The sequence below is a fragment of the Xiphias gladius genome, chromosome 12 (assembly GCF_016859285.1).
Source record: "Xiphias gladius isolate SHS-SW01 ecotype Sanya breed wild chromosome 12, ASM1685928v1, whole genome shotgun sequence".
Classification (NCBI taxonomy): domain Eukaryota; kingdom Metazoa; phylum Chordata; class Actinopteri; order Istiophoriformes; family Xiphiidae; genus Xiphias; species Xiphias gladius.
Window position 1 is genome coordinate 1,907,609 of NC_053411.1, and position 18,389 is coordinate 1,925,997.

Genomic DNA, 18,389 nt, shown 5'->3' on the forward strand with positions numbered 1-18,389 from the left:
ATAATGACTACGGTATAGTTAAGGTCAGGGAGAGATGGTGGATATCGCAGTTAAACTAAAAGTAAGGTACAGTTAGGGTTAGGCAGCTAAAAAACATAATTCCTTGGGATTCTGGGCTGGTATGTGCACAAACAGACTCATGTAAATTATGGCACACCCCAAAGCACTATGGTCACTGACATCCCTTTAATAGGCCTAGTAGCCTCAATGTAGGACTACTTGTTGTGGAAAAAATAAGCAACCCAGATAGAAAAGTAAGACAAACATCACAAACAGTGTTATATAAGGATAAATGAGGCTCAGCTAAACCAAACTTTTTTGACACAAGAGGACATTGGGTTGCTAATTTAAAATGAAACACGTCTGAAGATGTTGGATTATCCAATGTGTAATTAGCACTTCAGCAACATTAGGTACACGGTCAATTGTCTTCATGCACCTTTGTTGTCAATCTATCAGTTTTATAGTAGCCCACTGGAGTTTAAATGTCCCCAAATTGGGAATAGGCTTACTGTTGATTACTTTTGTCTACAGAAGGTTTGTTATAAGAGCACTCCACTGATTTAGCATTTCACTCCTACAACACTGTTGGACTCAACTGACAGGTTTTTAATAAAGGATCAAAACTGATAAAGCAGATACATGGACTGCGTCTTCTTTATTCTATTCATTCTTCATCATTGTCAAAACCTGGCACCTACGTTACCCACAATGCACCTGAACCACCGACAGCCAGAGATTCAGGTGTGTTATGCTAGTAGCAGCTAATGTATCCTGGAGCCTCTACAAAATTATTTATGTTATCATGTTATAATACTATCGTTTAGAAACTGTCTCTTTGATACTGTTGTAAGAATAGCAGGCATGCAGTGTCACTTCAGATCATTTTGACAGAAACACACAGTTGCTCTTCTTCCTCTCCGATTTTTGGGAAAGGATTTTCTCAGTTGAGACAAGTGTAATGATTTCATGGTGCTTGTAAAGAGTTTATGGTGTTTCAGACTCTTGTCAGTTGTGGTGCAGCAGTCTTCCTTAAAGCAAACCTTGTCTGTGAAAAAGCACAATGGAACACAGATAATTTTGTTCAAGTCTATCACTAGATTTGCATAGAACTAGTTTTACCTGGGAATGTGTAATTTCATTGCAGATTGTTCTTTCTTTTCTTCATGAAGACAAAAGATTTCTGTTTGCACAAAGTGTAATCAAAGTCTTCAATCTCTTCAACCCCCTGCTAGTGGGATTTCACAACTTTGGATCAGTATTATTTTGCAGAACTGCTCTTACTCAGTCAGCAGAAAAAAAGAGAAACAACAGAATTCAACTGAATTTCAGAAATCAAATATGATTTCATCTAGTCCGTGCTTATGTCTACATTACACAACTCTTTCTGATAGGCTCAGATAAGAGAGTGGTGTCATTAGCTGCTTTCATATATCATACCAAAAGGGGATGATACCAAGATTGTTTATAAAAAATGACGTAATATGTGTTTCTCATAATTAAAAGCATATGGACAAGTTAAAATTAAATAGTATTTCCATATTGTTTTGTTTTACTGTCAGTGTTGGTCAGATGTAAAACAGATTTAGAACCAAAAGAAAAGAAAACATTAATATTTAATTTTCAACATTTTTTTCTCATTTTAAGAATCAGAATCAGAAATACTTTAATGATCCCTGAAGGGAAATTTCTTTGTTACAATTGACTTAGGAACTAATAAGTAAAAACTACTATAAATATTAATAATAATAAAGACATTTTAAGTTCATAGAAAAATGTACAAATGCAAATGTGCCAAAAGTAATGTCCAAGGTAGAACTTCCAGGGCCTCTTAACATTAGCATGCAGCAGGTCCAGGGTCCTATTTCTTCTGGTGGTGCAGTCCACAAACTGAGTGAAAGTGAGGACAGTCTTGTCTGGCTGAAGTCCCCGGAGATCATGAATAAGCACTGGGGTGCAGAGTCTGGAGTCACACAGTAACAGAGCGGATGTTGGTTACCAGGTTAATGGAGGGGTTGATTTAAAAAAACAACCAAGATGATGTGTGAGAACTCCTAGATATATAGCCCCACACCTAACCGTTCAATGTCTGGGCTGCAGAAACGTTCCATCCTGTCTGTCCGAACCGTCAGAAAGCTGTCGATGGTAGCAATGGGATCCAAATTATCTTCCTGTAGCCATGTCTCTGTGAAACACATAACACTACACTCACAGAATTATTAGTATTCTGAAAAGTAAACAACTGAAAATAAATGGATTGTTTTTCTTCAGTAATACAGTTTTAGTTCATTACCTATATACTGTACACAAGTGAATGCAACTCTGGAAGCTACTTGGTTGATGGGCTTTGGTCCAGGGCAGGATACTCTTATCTTCACAGCTACTTGGCAGATTAGCATGAAATTTATAGATGGGTATTTAAGGTCTCTAGAGGATTAATCCTAATTGTTTTGATGACACCTCTAACCTTAACCCTAGTGATAACATCAGGTCAAATGTTCCACCTTCATGCAAAAATTATGAATATTTGGTGCCCCTGAAATGTACTTAGCATATTCATGCTCTCCAGAGAATAAACCTTTGTATGTTCCACATAGCTATAAAATCTGCTGAAAAATGTCATGCGCCAGGGGATAAACCACTTTTGTTTTAATGGCCCATTGCTCATTAAGAATCTCAAATGATATCCATAAGAAAAACTGCAGTTTTAGGATAATTACTCACCACTATCCCTAGTATTTTTTTAAGCCACATTGGCAGTCAGTCGATTTGTCCACCACTTTAGTTCAGATGCAAATATTTCAACAACTATTGGATAAAATCAGCATAAAATGGCATAAATGACATAACATTTTTCCAGACATTCATGGTTCTTGGAGGAAGAATCCCACTGATCACCAGCAGGTCAAATTCTAGTGAAATATTGCAATATCTAATAGATAACACAAAATTTGGTATAGAAATTTTTGGTTCACAGGACAATTTATTCTACTGAAAATTATTGGCAACCATTTTAATAATTAATTAATCATTTAAACATTAATCAAGTTTTAAAAAAATGTCATTATGTGGTTATGTGGTTTTCAAATTTGAGGAGTTACTGCTTATTTACTGTTGTTTGGACAAAACAAGACATCACCTTGCATTATGGGAAATTGTGATATGCATTTTCACAATTTTCTGGTATTTTATACACTCAATGATTAAACAACTTATCAGAAATTAATGGACAGATATTGAAAAGGTTGACAGATAATCAAAGTAATAATTGGTAGTTGTGGTACTACTTTGTTAATTCCGTAACCTTTCCTCTAACTCTAACCCTGCTAAACTAAGATTAATGTACAAAACATACCTGCTAAGCATGATTGTCATTCAGCATCATCCACGTCATTTAGTATTTAGCTCAAAGAGTTGCTAGCATGGCTGCACAATATTTTCTTGTTTTTCTTTTTTGAACCAATCTTTCATAGTATGGCCTATAATAAGCACTGCAGACTCTAAGGGCAACTATTTGGGCTTAAAGATGTGTTATTGGTTTCCTTTTCTCCACATGTGCATTGTTGCCACATGTACTGTGTTTAAATAATTTGAATACACCTGAAACTAAAGATGAATGTTACCTACATGGAAAAGACATGCAGTATAATTTGGGCCATTTTGTGCTTTAAATATAATTCCGTTGCATTGGATTTTAATACTGCAGTTTGAACAAGCATTGTCATGCATGGCCAAATGGCTCTTTAAGACACTTATGAAATATGTGCCAAATATATTTATTTGCCATTTAGGTTCTGTGGCCACTCAGCTTAAAACGGAATGCCTTTGGGTAACTTGTTGAATGTTACCTGCAAGATGAACACTCATTCAAAATGGTAAAGTAAATGCACTTTGATGCATTATAAATGCACTTTGAACAAAGTGTCCCTGGTGAATTCTTCTACTGCAATGACCTGACCTGATCTCTCTTCTTAACCCGACAGGTAGAGTACCCAGTCAGAGGGGAAATAGTGCTCTCATCCAATGACCTCCAACTGGTGCTACAAGTTGAACATAATCAGTGAGTATTCCTTCTCTTGTGCCATCTTTGCTGCTGTAACACCTTTAATAACCTCCTCTGTCTTTCCCATTAGAATTGTAGAATTAACTGGGAAACAGAGAATGCAGAATGAAGTGATAATATGGGAAGATAGGAAAAATCTCTAATCATTCCTCTTCTTTCTCAGTTCTGTCTTCTACTTACCAGAGAATTTCAAGGTTACTAAATGTCTCCACATCTTGAACTCTTGTTAAGGATTGAATGTATGGCCTTAGGATTTGGATGTGCAAGTGCTAAGTGCTTTGAGCTCTTGTTTTAAAAAGAAAACCCTGAGAACACTGTCAGTCTTGTGGGGTCAGTTGGTCAGCACAAAAACCTCTGTGAATTGTTGATGCTGAAAGAGAAAGATAGTGTTCCATTGGACACATTAGTTGATGGTCACGGACACTTAATAGTTCATGACTATGAAAGTTTAGTCATGGTTTAAACCAGTGGCATTTGGAGCTTTTAATATTTACCATAAGAGAGATGAATATGACATGCTCATTAATCATAGCTAGAGCTGCTTTGTAATAGGAGCAGGAAATGTGAAAGTGACACACCTCAGGGCACAAAGATTGGCGAGGCTAATCAGAATGAGTGGTGAGTTCCGTGGAGGGCATGTGGAACAGGGTTTAAGGCAAGCAAAGGTTATGATGTTCCTGTGATAACATCAAGGGGAGTTACATCTGGTGCGTGCAGTAGCTGGAGACGTGCACTGACTCATAAGGTGGACCACTTAACGTGCTCATAAAGCCTGGAGGTGGAGTGAATGTGGGTGAACACCTCCAGTCTGTTCATCAGAGCAGGGATTGCTAACCCAACAAATACATAAATACATAAAGTGCCTTAATAAATGCTGTAGCACTTACTTTAGGCAATTAGTCCAGGACAACCACGTTATTCACCAATATGAAAAAAATAAAAAAAACAACTCCTTTGCCCTCTGGCCCTGTGGATACAGAACATAGCAGCCCATTATCAACAATGTTAACTTAGTTTTGCCCAAATGAAATAGGTCCGCAACTGTAATGTAACCATGGGGTGAGTAAAATTGACTTAGTATGAGGAGCGCAAGAGACATGTTCAGAACCCCATAAAGTTGGAATCTGAAACACAAAAAAATTATAATTCAATAATTACATTTTTACTGGATAAAATCTTTCTTTATTCTTCTTATTTATTTTTCTTATTTTGGATTATATATGTAAATATATATAATAAAAAGATCTAAGTGACTATGAGATTGGGTTCATTGTTGGGGCACAGATGGCAGGAGCTTCAGTCACAAAGACTTCTCATCTGGCTGGTGTTTCAATAGGAACAGTATGGTATAGGTATGTGTGTGTGTATATATATATGTGTGTGTGTATATATAAGTGTGTGTATATATATGTATATATATGTATATGTGTGTATATATATGAATATCTATGTGTATATATGTATATATCTATGTGTATATATCTATGTATGTATATATGTATGTATGTATGTATGTGTGTGTGTGTGTGTGTGTGTGTGTGTGTGTGTGTGTGTGTGTGTGTGTATATATATATATAGGGATATATATATTTGTATATAGGTAAGTATATAGGTATAGGTATAGGTATAGGTATATATATATATAGGTATATGTATATATCTATATCTATATATAGATATAGATATAGATATAGGTATATATATGTATATATGTGTATGTGTATATATAAATATATATAAATATATAGGTATAGGTATACATACATATATATATATATATATATATATGTATGTATATGTATGTATATATATGTATATAAATATATATATATGTATGTATATGTATGTGTATGTATATATATATATATGTCTTTATATATATAGAGGTATATTTATATATATATGTATATAGATAGATAGAATACAATATTAAATAAAAATTTTACACTATGTTATACACAGGATAAATTCAAAGAGGAATGTAGCCCTCACAGCTGTCTGCTTCATTCTATGTACATAATTTTAAAGCAGACACGTGGCTGTTTTGTCACTGTGGATGTTGGTTTGTTATGAAGGAATGTGGGAAATGTTGCAACTTTGTATTATGTAAGCAAGTGTTGTGACTTCAGAAGGGATGAGCAAGTGCGAGATGCTTCAGTGAGTCTCACATTGAGACACATTTCAGTATTTCAGTCAAAGGTAGTGTACACACGGTTGATCCATAGATTTCAGTGCTTGGAAACAGATTGATGACTTGGTGTAAGAGGAGACAAATTGAGGAAGTGATACTTAGGGAGACTGACTGAGACAATGGTGGCATACTAGAAACAGACAGGCAGTGATGAATGAGATAGAGAGGAGATGGAGATGTATAGAGAGGTGACTGTACACTAAGTCTGGGCCAGGGAGTCACAGAGTGTAATACACCAAAGCAAGTAGGCAGACTCTGTGTTTATTTTAAATGAGCAGTTGAGTTCCAGTGAAGTGCACAAATTTGGTTTGGACCAGTGAATGTAGGTCAGAGAAAGAGGGACAAATTCTGGGGTTACAGTCGCTCTGCTGAAGGAGGAGTTACTGGGAATGTTACTGGAGACTGAGTTTATTTTATCTACTGGGCCTCTTCCACTGGGACAGGACCGGAACATGGCCAGGAAGCAGCACTGTGTTTGAAGGCCAAGATTATTACTTTTACACTTATGAAAGGAGGAAAAAATATATCTGGTTTTAAATGATAAAAGTATCTTACTTATAAAGCATCTCATTAAAGGATGAAAAATATCTTGTTATAATGATAAGTATTCTGCAACATCTCCCTTACAGGACACAAAAATATATCTTGTTAGAATAAAAAACATACTATATCACGACAAAATGTGGTGGTGGTGGTGGGGGGGGTGTTCTCATGATAAAGATAAATAGACTAGAAAAAATATAATATATATTTTAAAAAAGTAAAAAGTATCTATTTATCAATACAAAGGTCCACTTCTCAGCAATAAAAAAGATCACACAACAAAGTATGTCCTTGGAAATAGAATAAAATCTCATTATAATGGGAAAAGTATCTCGTTATCAAATCACATAATTATAATGAAAAGCACATCCTGTTATAATGTTAAATCTGTCTTGTTATTTAAAACAAATGATCCTCTCATTTGATAAAATTAACTCATTAATAGAAGAAACATTGTGTCCCAGTAAAACAGTACATACTTATCCAAGTAAAAAGGAATAAAAACATATTTATTTGACTGTATTATTTTTAATTGTATTCCATTATATTTTTGACTCATAACCTTTAATTGTCTTTTGTTGGTTTTGGGGCTCCATAGAAAGGATTAAACATTGTGAGAAATCTTAATGTCTCTTATAATACATAGTATTTTAATGTTAAATCAAATTTTATTACTTAAAAACACTGAAGTAGTTCTATTGTTAATATATGGTTTGTCATTAGCGGACACTACAGTAAGTAGAGGATTGTCTGCTGTTTACATCCACATTCTACCAAAGTGGCATTCAGGAGATTGTTTGGTATTTCCATATTCATTATTTGGTACAGAAAAGCTTGTTCTATAATCTTTTGTTCTCTCTCTAACATTTAGCGATCAGTAAATTCTCTAAGATCCTGTCAGTCCTTTTCACTTTTGTCTCTTCAGAAGGAGAAACTTTTAAGTGAATTTCTTTTTGCGAAAACAATTAAATTATTAATAGGAGAGGCAAAGACACTGACATTCATGCATTTTTGTGTTGTTATGGTTAAGGAGGAGAATCCATCACATTGGAGCTTGATCTAAATCAATAACTGATATCTGAAAAGTGCGTTATCAAACTGATAGACTGGTCTTATAAAGTATCACTCCCTTGCTTCAAGTGGTTTAAACAGGAACGAGGAAGGAGGAGAAGAGAGGACTGGAATGAGAATGAATGTGCGGGGGGAAAGCTGATCTACACACAGATCCTGAGAATAGATTGAGCATGAGAGTGGGGAGGCGTGCGTGCGTGCGTGCGTGCGTGCGTGCATGCGTGAGTGCGTGTGCCATGCTTTTGGTACATGGTGGGTCCTGGAATACAAGCTGACAGGCCTGTCCTGAGTGAAATATCCAGAACAGTTTATCTGTGAATCACGTTTGGCTGTCATGACGCTGGTTTGTTTGTTTGTCTGCTGTTTGTGGTGTTCCAGTGTGTAGAGCAGGGCCTCAGGACATCTGACAGCACTGTTAATCAGGTCTGCCCACTAACAGCTCCAACCCACATGAGGGTAAAGGTCACTGAAATGTCGGTATCAGTGTTTGAGCTGATGTAGTGATGAATACATGTATATATGTCTATTTTAGTTGAGATTATTTTTTAATATTTTGTTGACATTATTTTGTCACTCATGATTGATTATAAGATGACCCCCCCTTTTTCCAAAATCTCTTGTTAAGTAAAATACTTGACAACCCATTAATCCAGTGGTTCTCAAACTTTCAGAAGCTGAAAAAAGTTTGAATTAACTGGAAAATTCTAACAGAAAAATGTGACATGGCTGTAACATTTCTCACTTGACAGATGATTTTTTCTTTTAGTGCTTCAGGGGTCACTGCCCAAAACAAGGGGGACATAAACAAAACTGTGACAAGTGTAAACCTGGTCAGTATGAAAAAACAAATCACAATTTTAGTTGGAAGTCAAATTCATAGAACTTCAAAGTTTATCTGCATCTTGAAAATCAGACCAGTTACCTGTAACAATACTGTAGATTACAATACGGAGACACTCAAAATCTCTTTATTATGCTCAAAATTATCATTACATTCAAACGGCATGAAGATGTCAGATATCATCTAAAATAGTATTGTCCTGTTGACAGCTCTCAGTCGAACTTCGGCTGCTCATCTATGTTGCAAATTTGCATTATGTTCGCAAATCTTTGCTTACTGTAGAGTTTCACATACTGATGGAAGCTGCAGCTCACCTGTGAATGCTCAGCGATCCAGATTACAATGATGACTTTAAAATGCTGAAGTGATGTGCTGATGTATAACCTTGTAATTCTGCGGCTAACTCCCACTGAGATTTGCTGCTGGTTAGTACTTGACTTCTGTCTATTGGAAAGTAGAGGGCAAATGGCCCAACAGTAGTTAATTTATGTATAATCAGACCTGCCACTCTGTTGGTCTTTTCAGCTGCAAAAACTGTGTAACCACTTGCCATCTTTTTCTTTCCGTGAATAATAATCTTTTGTTCACATTGTACAGTCACCATCTTAGTTGAGTTGTTTGGATAACTTGTAAAATTTAATGCAATGTAGCTGAAGGGAGACTCGACATATTATGTTTTAAAGAGGGATTTTTTTACAGTTACAGGCTCTGGATCAAACCCTGAGATATATTTTTCCATCAACGATTACTTCTTAGAAAACACTGCTATGAAATAAGATGTTTTTTCATCCCATAGGACAAAATCTCATAGCGGCAAAACTAATTCTTAAACAGTGAAAAAAAAATGCTTTCTAGGGGAAAAATATATTATAAAATAAAAAAACAGTCTATTTAGATAATGAAGTGGCACAATTTTAGTTATTAAATCAAGAAAAGCTTCTTTACATTAGAAGATAAGAAAATCACTTTTGCTAATGTTACAGTTAACCTTGTTTACACAGGTGCCTGTTTGTTGTGTGTGTGTGTGTGTGTGTGTGTGTGTGTGTGTGTGTGTGTGTGTGTGTTTTTGTGTGTGTGTGTGTGTGTGTGTGTGTGTGTGTGTGTGTTGAGCTAGTACAAGCAAGGAAAAAGAATTAAGTAAATGTGTACATTACTGAAGAAGAGCCACCAGGGTAATCACACATTAAATAGTAATAGCATCGAAACAATTGGCCATGTCATTCAAGTAGTTTGCAGTGGCTGGTGGTGCTCAGCAGCTTGATCTCTTCGCCTGAGTTTATCTCACACACAGAGCTCAGGATATCAGCGTTGAACTTAAAAAACACATTTAATTTTAATAGCAGATTTTCTGTTTAGGGTGTTAAGTGTAAACTCTCTTTATGTTAATGAAAGCCTTGATTACACTGCCACCCTGGGATGATACTAAGTGAAATGGGAAATACATGCCATCAATTGCACATGATGATGAGGCAGACCCCTGCAAATGTGTCTAGTTGAGCTAAATGTATTGCTGTGCTCCAAGCAGCAGACCTGACAAGGTGTTAATTAGGACTTGAGTCCTCTGAGAGTCTGACTTCAGAAAGAAAGAGTTTAGAGGCACTTTTTAAGCACTCTCATGATAACAGCTTTTATTATCCCAGTTCCTTCTTAGAGTTTTCCCCTGGAACTAGTCTGTTTGAACTTGGCCACAGCCCCACAGTGTCTCCACTTTAATAGTGATTAAAATCAATAATGAGCTTTGTTCTGTTAATCTGGTTTAATTCAGCTCAGGATGTTAGCTCAGACGATGACTGGCAGCTTCGAGCCAGCTGCGCCCGCCTATTTTTTGCAAAGGAAAATCCCAAGAAAACCGTTCCGATTTGGAGCCGCTCCAGCTGGCAGGATGAAGGGAGTGAGGCGAGAGGAGAAGGGAGGGTGGAATGACTCTCTGGAGTGTGGGAAAGACAGAGACACTGCAGAGGGTTAGACAGACTCACAGAAAACACAATAAGCCTTCAGTGAAAGTTAGTCCTGGAGGTCAAGGAGGATAGGGATCTGGAAGAGGTGAAGTAGATTTGAAAACAGATGGAGACAGAGAACAGGTGGTGGTGTTGGGTGATGTGAGCTTGTGCCTGCCAGACCTGTATACCCTGCAGATTCTGTAGTGTTTCCTGTTTGGCATGTGCTGAGGAAGTCCTGTTAGAGCAGCTGTGCAGCCTTGAAACATTTTATATTTGCTCCACATTTCTACATGGTTGCGTAGCTGCACAAACATACACTCTCTCTCTGACAACTTATGCGTATACAGTACAGTCCTGTTCACTGTTGCGTTTGTATCCCTAAAGACAACATAGCCTCATCCGTCAAAGTGTGACCTTCTGAAACTGAATGTCTGAGACAGACCACAATTAAGGCTCAGTCCTGCTGGGCTTTGTTGGTATCTCTCATTTAACTTCAGACCTTAAGTCCAGGATGACTGATGGCCAACACAAATCATACTTCACACACCTTTTCCACATCCTCAAACAGCAAAATCATAACCCACAACACAATACACAGTGAGGAGATTCTTAAAACCATTAAAATGTCTAAAAGTTTTCCTCTTCATTCAAAACTTTTAAATGTTTTAATCCCACTAAAGCAGAGTTCTGTTTTCAAAATATTAAAAGTTAATTATTTAAGCTTTCAGAGAGTCTGTAAGTTTTCCCAGATCATTTCCCAGACATTCAGTTTCAGAAGTTTTTCTGTATTCATTCCATTCACTTGGTGGATTTTTAGCAAGCTAATACACCCCCACACCATTTCAGGCTAATTGTTGCCATGAAAATGACCTTGAGTGTTATTTAAACTGAGATTAGAAAAGCTCAGCCACACTTAATTGATGTCTATGTTATTGAAATTTCATTCTTTCAAAATATCAGTGCATTGCATTTCTCAGATCCAATTTCTGTACAAGCCTCTCTTGTTAGCCTTTCTTAACAAATCATGCAAAGACTTTAGCTGGCCTTCTTTTGGACTCTGAATGGGTTGGCCTTTCTAGTGTTGACGTGTGATTGTATTTGAGTCAGTTTTTGAGATATTCAGGAGATGCTCAGAGCTTCACTTATTTTTTTTATTCCCAGGTAAACATGATATCTATGACAAAAGTTAAGACAAACAAATTCATCTTATGTTGTACAATAACTTGTACAAATCAAAGGTTGTGACATGAGGTCAGTGCATACATTTCCTTATGTTACTGCATCATCTTGAATTACACAATGTACGCTGCCACTGACAAGCTAAGACTGTACCTTGCACACATATGGCTGATTGATCACTGTGTAATAAGCAGTTGAATTTTGTTATTTTTATTTAAAATTAATTATATCAAACTTAAAAGTCAGCATCCAAAATAACACAACGAGGCACAAAGACTAATATTTGGTACTGGTACAAACATATAGTTGCCATGAGCCGTCATCACTTTTTTTGTTTTCAAAGGAAGCCATTAACCTTGATCCTGTGACAGGGGCTCGGGGAGTTGACAGCACACTTCACAGATCAGTGACAGGCCATGAAGAGGCGCTGGGGCCAATTAGAGCCGGTGTGACAGACATTGAGGTTCCTGGTTGTTGTAGCCAAAGAATGTGACCACAGTGTGTTGTCAGGTTGAGGTTAGCTGTGAAGTGTGCTTGTCATGTGAGTTAAGCTACATTTACACTTGTTGCAAGCGGTTATCGGTAGTTCCACCGTAGATACAATGGAGATTTTGATTTATAGCTCAGTGTTGGATATAACCTATTGATAGCACCATCGCAACACCAGATGATTGTATCATACGTGATCAGGAGACTATGCTTCCAAGAAGAACGAAAGCATCAGTTATTTCAGCCATTGCCTCAAACTGACATACTGTATGTTTCAAGTGCCAAATCCCGATAGCAGCCGTAATGATGGGAGCAAAGGTGACATAAGTAAGGTGAGGGTATTATAGAGCACAAATGTAGGGAGGAGGTTGGGGTGGATGGATGATTTACCAAAACATTGGACTTAAACGTAGGAGACAGCTGTTCGTTTCCTGTTTGAGACTGCATTGTTTTTTAAGTATGACCACAATCATTCTATATCATAACCATGGGTATTACTGTAACCATGATGACAAAGGTCCCCTAACCAAAATCACAATGTTTCTCTGACCTTACCTTAACAAAGTACTTATTTTAACCCAAGGTATGCCCTTTCCCCAAACCTTTACCTAGCATTGTCACGTCATAAAACTGATTTGCTTTTGGTTTTGGATGTGTTGTTCTAGAGGACATGGACAATAGACAAATTTTGTTGTTTAATTTAAAGGACTTGTTGATGAACAGGCCGCATCATACTTTTTCCTACTGCTTAAGCTTTTGTGTTGCTCACTGACAGACGTCAATCAACGTATCCGTCTAAACTGAGCCCACAAGAAATTAAATATTTAAGACTAAAGCTGATTCATTTTTTTTAGCCAATTTGGGCAGTGGAAGCTGAGAACAAAATACAGTCTAATGGGGTAGCAAAGAATTGCCCATTTACACATCTAGCAGACCCAAATCAACACGAGCATTCAAAATATCTGGCTTTTGAGCTGCTAGAGCCTCCACTGTCTTCACCAGCTAGTCTCTGACTGTGTCTGTCTCCTGTTTGATGATGAGAAGGTAGTGTACTTTGAGTTTATCAGAGCTTTTTCACTGAAAAGAGCTGCTGGAAACTGAGCTTATAAGAGTGGAGTTTATGTGCCATAAAACCAAAACTATATGCTAAAAGAGCCTGAAAAAGCTTTGTAGAGCTGAGAGGAACTGCAGAGTTGGTGATAATTCTCTGTGTTTGTCGCTATGAGAAACAGCCTTTATATTACACATAGTCATTTGATCCATTGTTAATATAAAAAGTATTGATCAGTGCAGCTTTAATAAACAGCAAATACTGGTTTCATACCGTATACCATTAAACCAATACACTGAATGAATAATCATTTTGCTTTCCCCTCTGACACTTTCCTCTTTTATAGTAGCAGTCATGTGTTTCATTTATTGAGTTAAGTTGTCTGCTGTAGTGTGTAATCACGGCCCCTCATCGGGCTCAGATGTTTGCCTTGTTTTTCCAGATGTCTTTTATAGGACCAGGGAGAGCTGCATAATTACATTAACTGCAACTCTGCCATTTATTTTTTTCTTTTGTTTTCCCAGACACCATCAACTTAGTTTAACTCCAACTCAGGCCCGTGAAAACTGTAATTACGATTAAAGTATTTATGTTTTAATTACAGTGCACAATAAAAGCGCTAGCTGTGTTGTGATGTAGCTATAAGAAACATCACCTGAAACCTGGCTACTATCATTTCTCTGTTGTCTTATCACCACTGTTCCCGCTCCCAGCAGCACTCAGCCCTACTTACCAACGTGATGAATGTCCTTTCTCAGACCTCCTGTGTTTGTGTCTTTGAGGCTCAGCACAATATGCTCATTTCGGAAATGCACAAATCTTCAGTTACACTTTTTTTTTTTCTCTTTTCTCTTTGGGCCCCATTAGGCATGGAGCCAATTTTCTTTAGATAACAACATTTGCAGTTCTTTCAGTTCCATACAGCAAAACACAATTTACAGTTGGCCTTAAGTTAATTTAGGTCCTTGTAGGTATGACATGTGTTGGTATAATCCATTATGATATGATCACCCAACCAAAAGAGGCTGTTATGGGGATAGTTATGAGTCTTTTTTCTGTTCAGTGATTGCTGTAAACAGGAGAGGAGCAGGAGAGGAACAAAGAGAGGGCAACTGGTCCATTCCCCCAACCCCTCCCTTCATCTGTGTCAGGTGTTTATCACCCCATCTCGACGCTACTTGAGTTGTGAATGCTCCCTGGGGCAGGGGGCTGGTAGCCAGTAAAGCGGACTGAAGGAGTCCTGTGTGTTCACAGTCAGCAGGAGTGGTTATTCTTAAACTAGTTTGGTCTGGGTATGTGTAAGTATTGATGGATAAATATAAGGAGGGGAGGGGAGAAGAAGTGAGGAAGTGTGTTAGCAACAGGAGAGTGTGTGTATCACATCTTCTGTGTGTTTCCTCGTGGTTCCTTCTGTCAGTAGGGCAATGGGTCACTTTTTCTGTCTCTCTGTCTCTCACCCACCCCTTCCTGTCATCTACTGGTCTCTCTGCCAGCAATTGGCAGTAGTTCATTTGTATACATAACTAAAAGGCTGTCTGGGCTCTCGGGCTTGTTGTGTTTATTCAGCTGGACAATAAATACTCTGTTTTTACAACAGAGCAAAAAGACATTGAGGAGTGCAATCAGAGTGAAAGATTGAACAATGTAAAATTCTGGCACTATATTGCAAATGGCCACATTTTTGGTGATTCTCTAGTTCTCTATTTGCCTACAGTTCAGCATTAAGTTAGTGTTATGGACTATGCTATTAATCCTTTATGGCCATACCAAAACTGCTCTATTGAACCACTGTCCAACACAGGTACATTCTTAAAAATCAACAAGAGAATTTTAACCCCATAAACTGAGATAAACTGTGCCGTCCTACAACTTATACAACTGGACTCAAAAAAGACAGAACAACAACAGCATTCACTGTGTGTGGCCGCACACTTAAACTGACTTTAAGTATGTTTACATATTCCTGAAAAGCGACCTCTTGTGGTGGTGCAAATAATTACTGTGGTCTGTCAGATACAAAGGCAGGAGTAGTGTGACATTGCTATTGCCCTTATGCGTGCTCCAACTATAATTTTGTCTTTTAACTTCCTGTCTACACTGGAAGTGGGAATGTGTCGCATTGAGTAGATTGGCAGTTTAACAAATATATGACCAGTGTCACGTTATACCTTACATTATGAAGGACTGATGGAGCTGGAAGAAAATGAGAGACTTCGTCTACAGTCGCCTGACAAACAACATTATTAGATTATTTCTCCTGCACAGCTCTGGGATCAGATGGTCATGATACTGTGTGAACTGATCAGGACCAAGACTTTTGACTTGTATTTGCTACAGCCAGCAGTAGCAACCGGAAGTTAAGTGAGACACATAACGTAAATATTGTGGCACCACAGAAACTCTTAGGGTGGATGTTGTTGTGGACGGCTGGGCATACAGAATGTCTGACTTTGATATTGGATATTCTTTCAAATGCTTTTATCTGAAAACAGATAATACGGAAAGCGACAGCAAGGCAATGTGTTTTGTAGTTTAGGTTGGAGGGTTGACAGGAAAGGGCCCCACAAGGTTATAAATCTGCTCATAATACCGTAAAAATTTATAACATGATGCACAGCTTCCTGTTCTCCAAAATCAAGAAGAAAAGATACTGTGTAGGTTAAGATACTTCCAAAATAATTTCATATTCAAAGAATTGGCTAGAGAGGCCCATCTCATAAGTCATCAAAGTGAAAAATTAAAGCAGAAGCCAAAGGAGAAGTGGTTTGACCAAGAATGCTTAAACAAGAGACATCCACTGAGAGTATTGTCAAAGCAAAAACATGCTGTATAAATCCTGCAGATCAGATAAACTGCAGTTAACACAAAGTCCTATGGCCATATGTAAAATATCCACATTTATGTTGAAGGTGATGCAAATATTGGCTACTTTCCTGACATGTAGAATAAAGGCATTAAGCACATATAAAGATAAAGACAACATGAGCCCCAACAATTACACAACTGTAATCTGTGTCATAAGCACACAAGGCAAGGTGTTCTGTAGCACCCAAAATACACAAATAGTTATTTTCTAAACAAAATAAATCCCTAAACACTAAATATACAAAATACTAATAATAAAGCATTTAATGACATAAGGGCCCGTTCTTCAAACTGGTCAGATGTGAAGAGATAATTATTTTAGTATACATATAAAAAAAAAACTTCTGCTGCATTAAGGTTGATAATAAACAACAAAAATCTTTAGTCAGAATAGAGGTTTAAGGCAAGGATGCTGACTGAGCTCCACATAATTCAACATTAACTGTATATTAATGAGTTGGCAGCAGCAATTCTGCAGTCATCTGCATCACCTAGGCTCACTGTAGGGGACTGAGAAAAAAATGACTTCTATATGCAGACAACCTTTTCAGGGTGTCCCCTGCAGCACAAGGACTACAACAAAATCTGTCCATATTGGAAAAATCTGCCAGGACTGTGAACTATGAATAAATACAGACAAGAAAAGCTTTGATTTCACTACTAAAGAAGAAACTCTCACACACCATCAACAAATGCTACATTGGCTTCTACATAAGCTCCTCTAGGTCATTTTACATTGCCTGAAATATTTTACCCCACCAATGACATAAAATATTTCCATAATTCTGTCATTTCACCTAGAATAACGTGTCTTAGAGCACATGGGATATGGAAGGGAGTGCAGAATAGCTCACAATTTGCCCAATTTAAGTGCCACCAGGCATTTACTAAATGTGCATTCTAGACACTTTCTGGGTGCCTGGTGATGATTCCTAGTTTTGTATGGAACATGCAACCTGTTTCGACAACTCATCACAATCATTGTGCTCAGTAATGCCTGCTCTTGTGGTCATGGCCGGGCTGAGTCCCCCAGTCTATTTCACTATTGAGTGACAATGTACAAACCAAAGAGAAGATGCAATTAATTTAAAACTAAAATAAATATATTCATTGCATTCAAAAGCGTTAAACTCAGTAAATTAAAATAATTTTGCCTTGTTGCATTTGGAGCACGTGACCAGGAGTTAGATGCCTGGCAGTATTCAGTATGCACTCTTAAAAAACTGGCAGCACTAAAAAATGGCAAGTTGTGAGCCATTCCATTCTATACCAAAGAAAACATGGCTGTCCAAGAACAGAGAGGATGTTAATCCATTTAAAATAAACAATGAGTCAATGGGATTTGCTTCACATTCTTCCTCTTGTTTTATTTCTGGCAGTGCAGATGCAGCATAAGAATATTCCTGCCAGCCACTGTAAAATGGTTCAACCTTATCAGACCAACCCCCCTCTTTAAGAAACACCACATGGTGTTTCTGGACAGGGGAGACCAATAATGTCATGAAAATAGAGAGCCAAAGTGAAGCTGGAATTTCCAGGTTCTGATCCAGAAATAAGAAAACATTATTCAAAATCCCATTGGAATTTGCAGTACAGCAAACCACTAAAAATCAAGCCATGGAACAGATCCTTACTCAACAACATGTAGTGTGTTTCAGTAGTCTACTATGTTTACATAAAGATGGTAAAAAAATTTAATGTCATTCTTTATTTAACATTTCTGTTTTTTTACCGGTCTTTAACAAATAGCATTTTCCATAAGCCCTAGACCATCATAGATTAAATGTCATGGTTCAACAAAAGAGGCAAGTCCATGAGTGGGTCAATAGTCGTGGTTAGTTCAGACTAAACAGTGTTAAAGTTTTTAGACAGCAGAGATTACAGCTAAAAAATGAATTTTATGGATATCGACAAAACCAAGCTACAATAACGTAAGTATCTGGTCTGCCACAATGTTTAAGTTTGTTAAAATCATGGAGGTTTTTTTTTGCCGGGAGCTTTTGAGCATATCACATGTCTTTATCAATGATTTTTATTCATTTGGATTATTTTGTTAACAGTACTCATAGTTAACATTTTTGTTGTTATACAGCCACAACATCTTGGTGTAACCTACAGTAAATACTGTACAATATACTGCCAGGAACATGATAATG

General features: G+C 37.3%; 1 protein-coding gene across 2 annotated transcripts in view; it reads left to right on the forward strand.

Moving 5' to 3' along the window:
* adam19a (ADAM metallopeptidase domain 19a) overlaps nt 1-18,389 on the forward strand; it is a 206,338-nt gene that overhangs the window by 93,850 nt on the left and 94,099 nt on the right. The window contains exons 1-2 of one of the 2 annotated variants that reach the window (XM_040140981.1): nt 3,790-3,875; nt 3,984-4,060. In XM_040140981.1, coding sequence (XP_039996915.1) covers nt 3,873-3,875; nt 3,984-4,060 — 80 coding nt within the window. In that variant the 5' untranslated portion in view covers nt 3,790-3,872. Of the gene's footprint in view, nt 1-3,789; nt 3,876-3,983; nt 4,061-18,389 lie in introns of those variants that run through there. The other variant, XM_040140979.1, reaches the window with a different exon arrangement.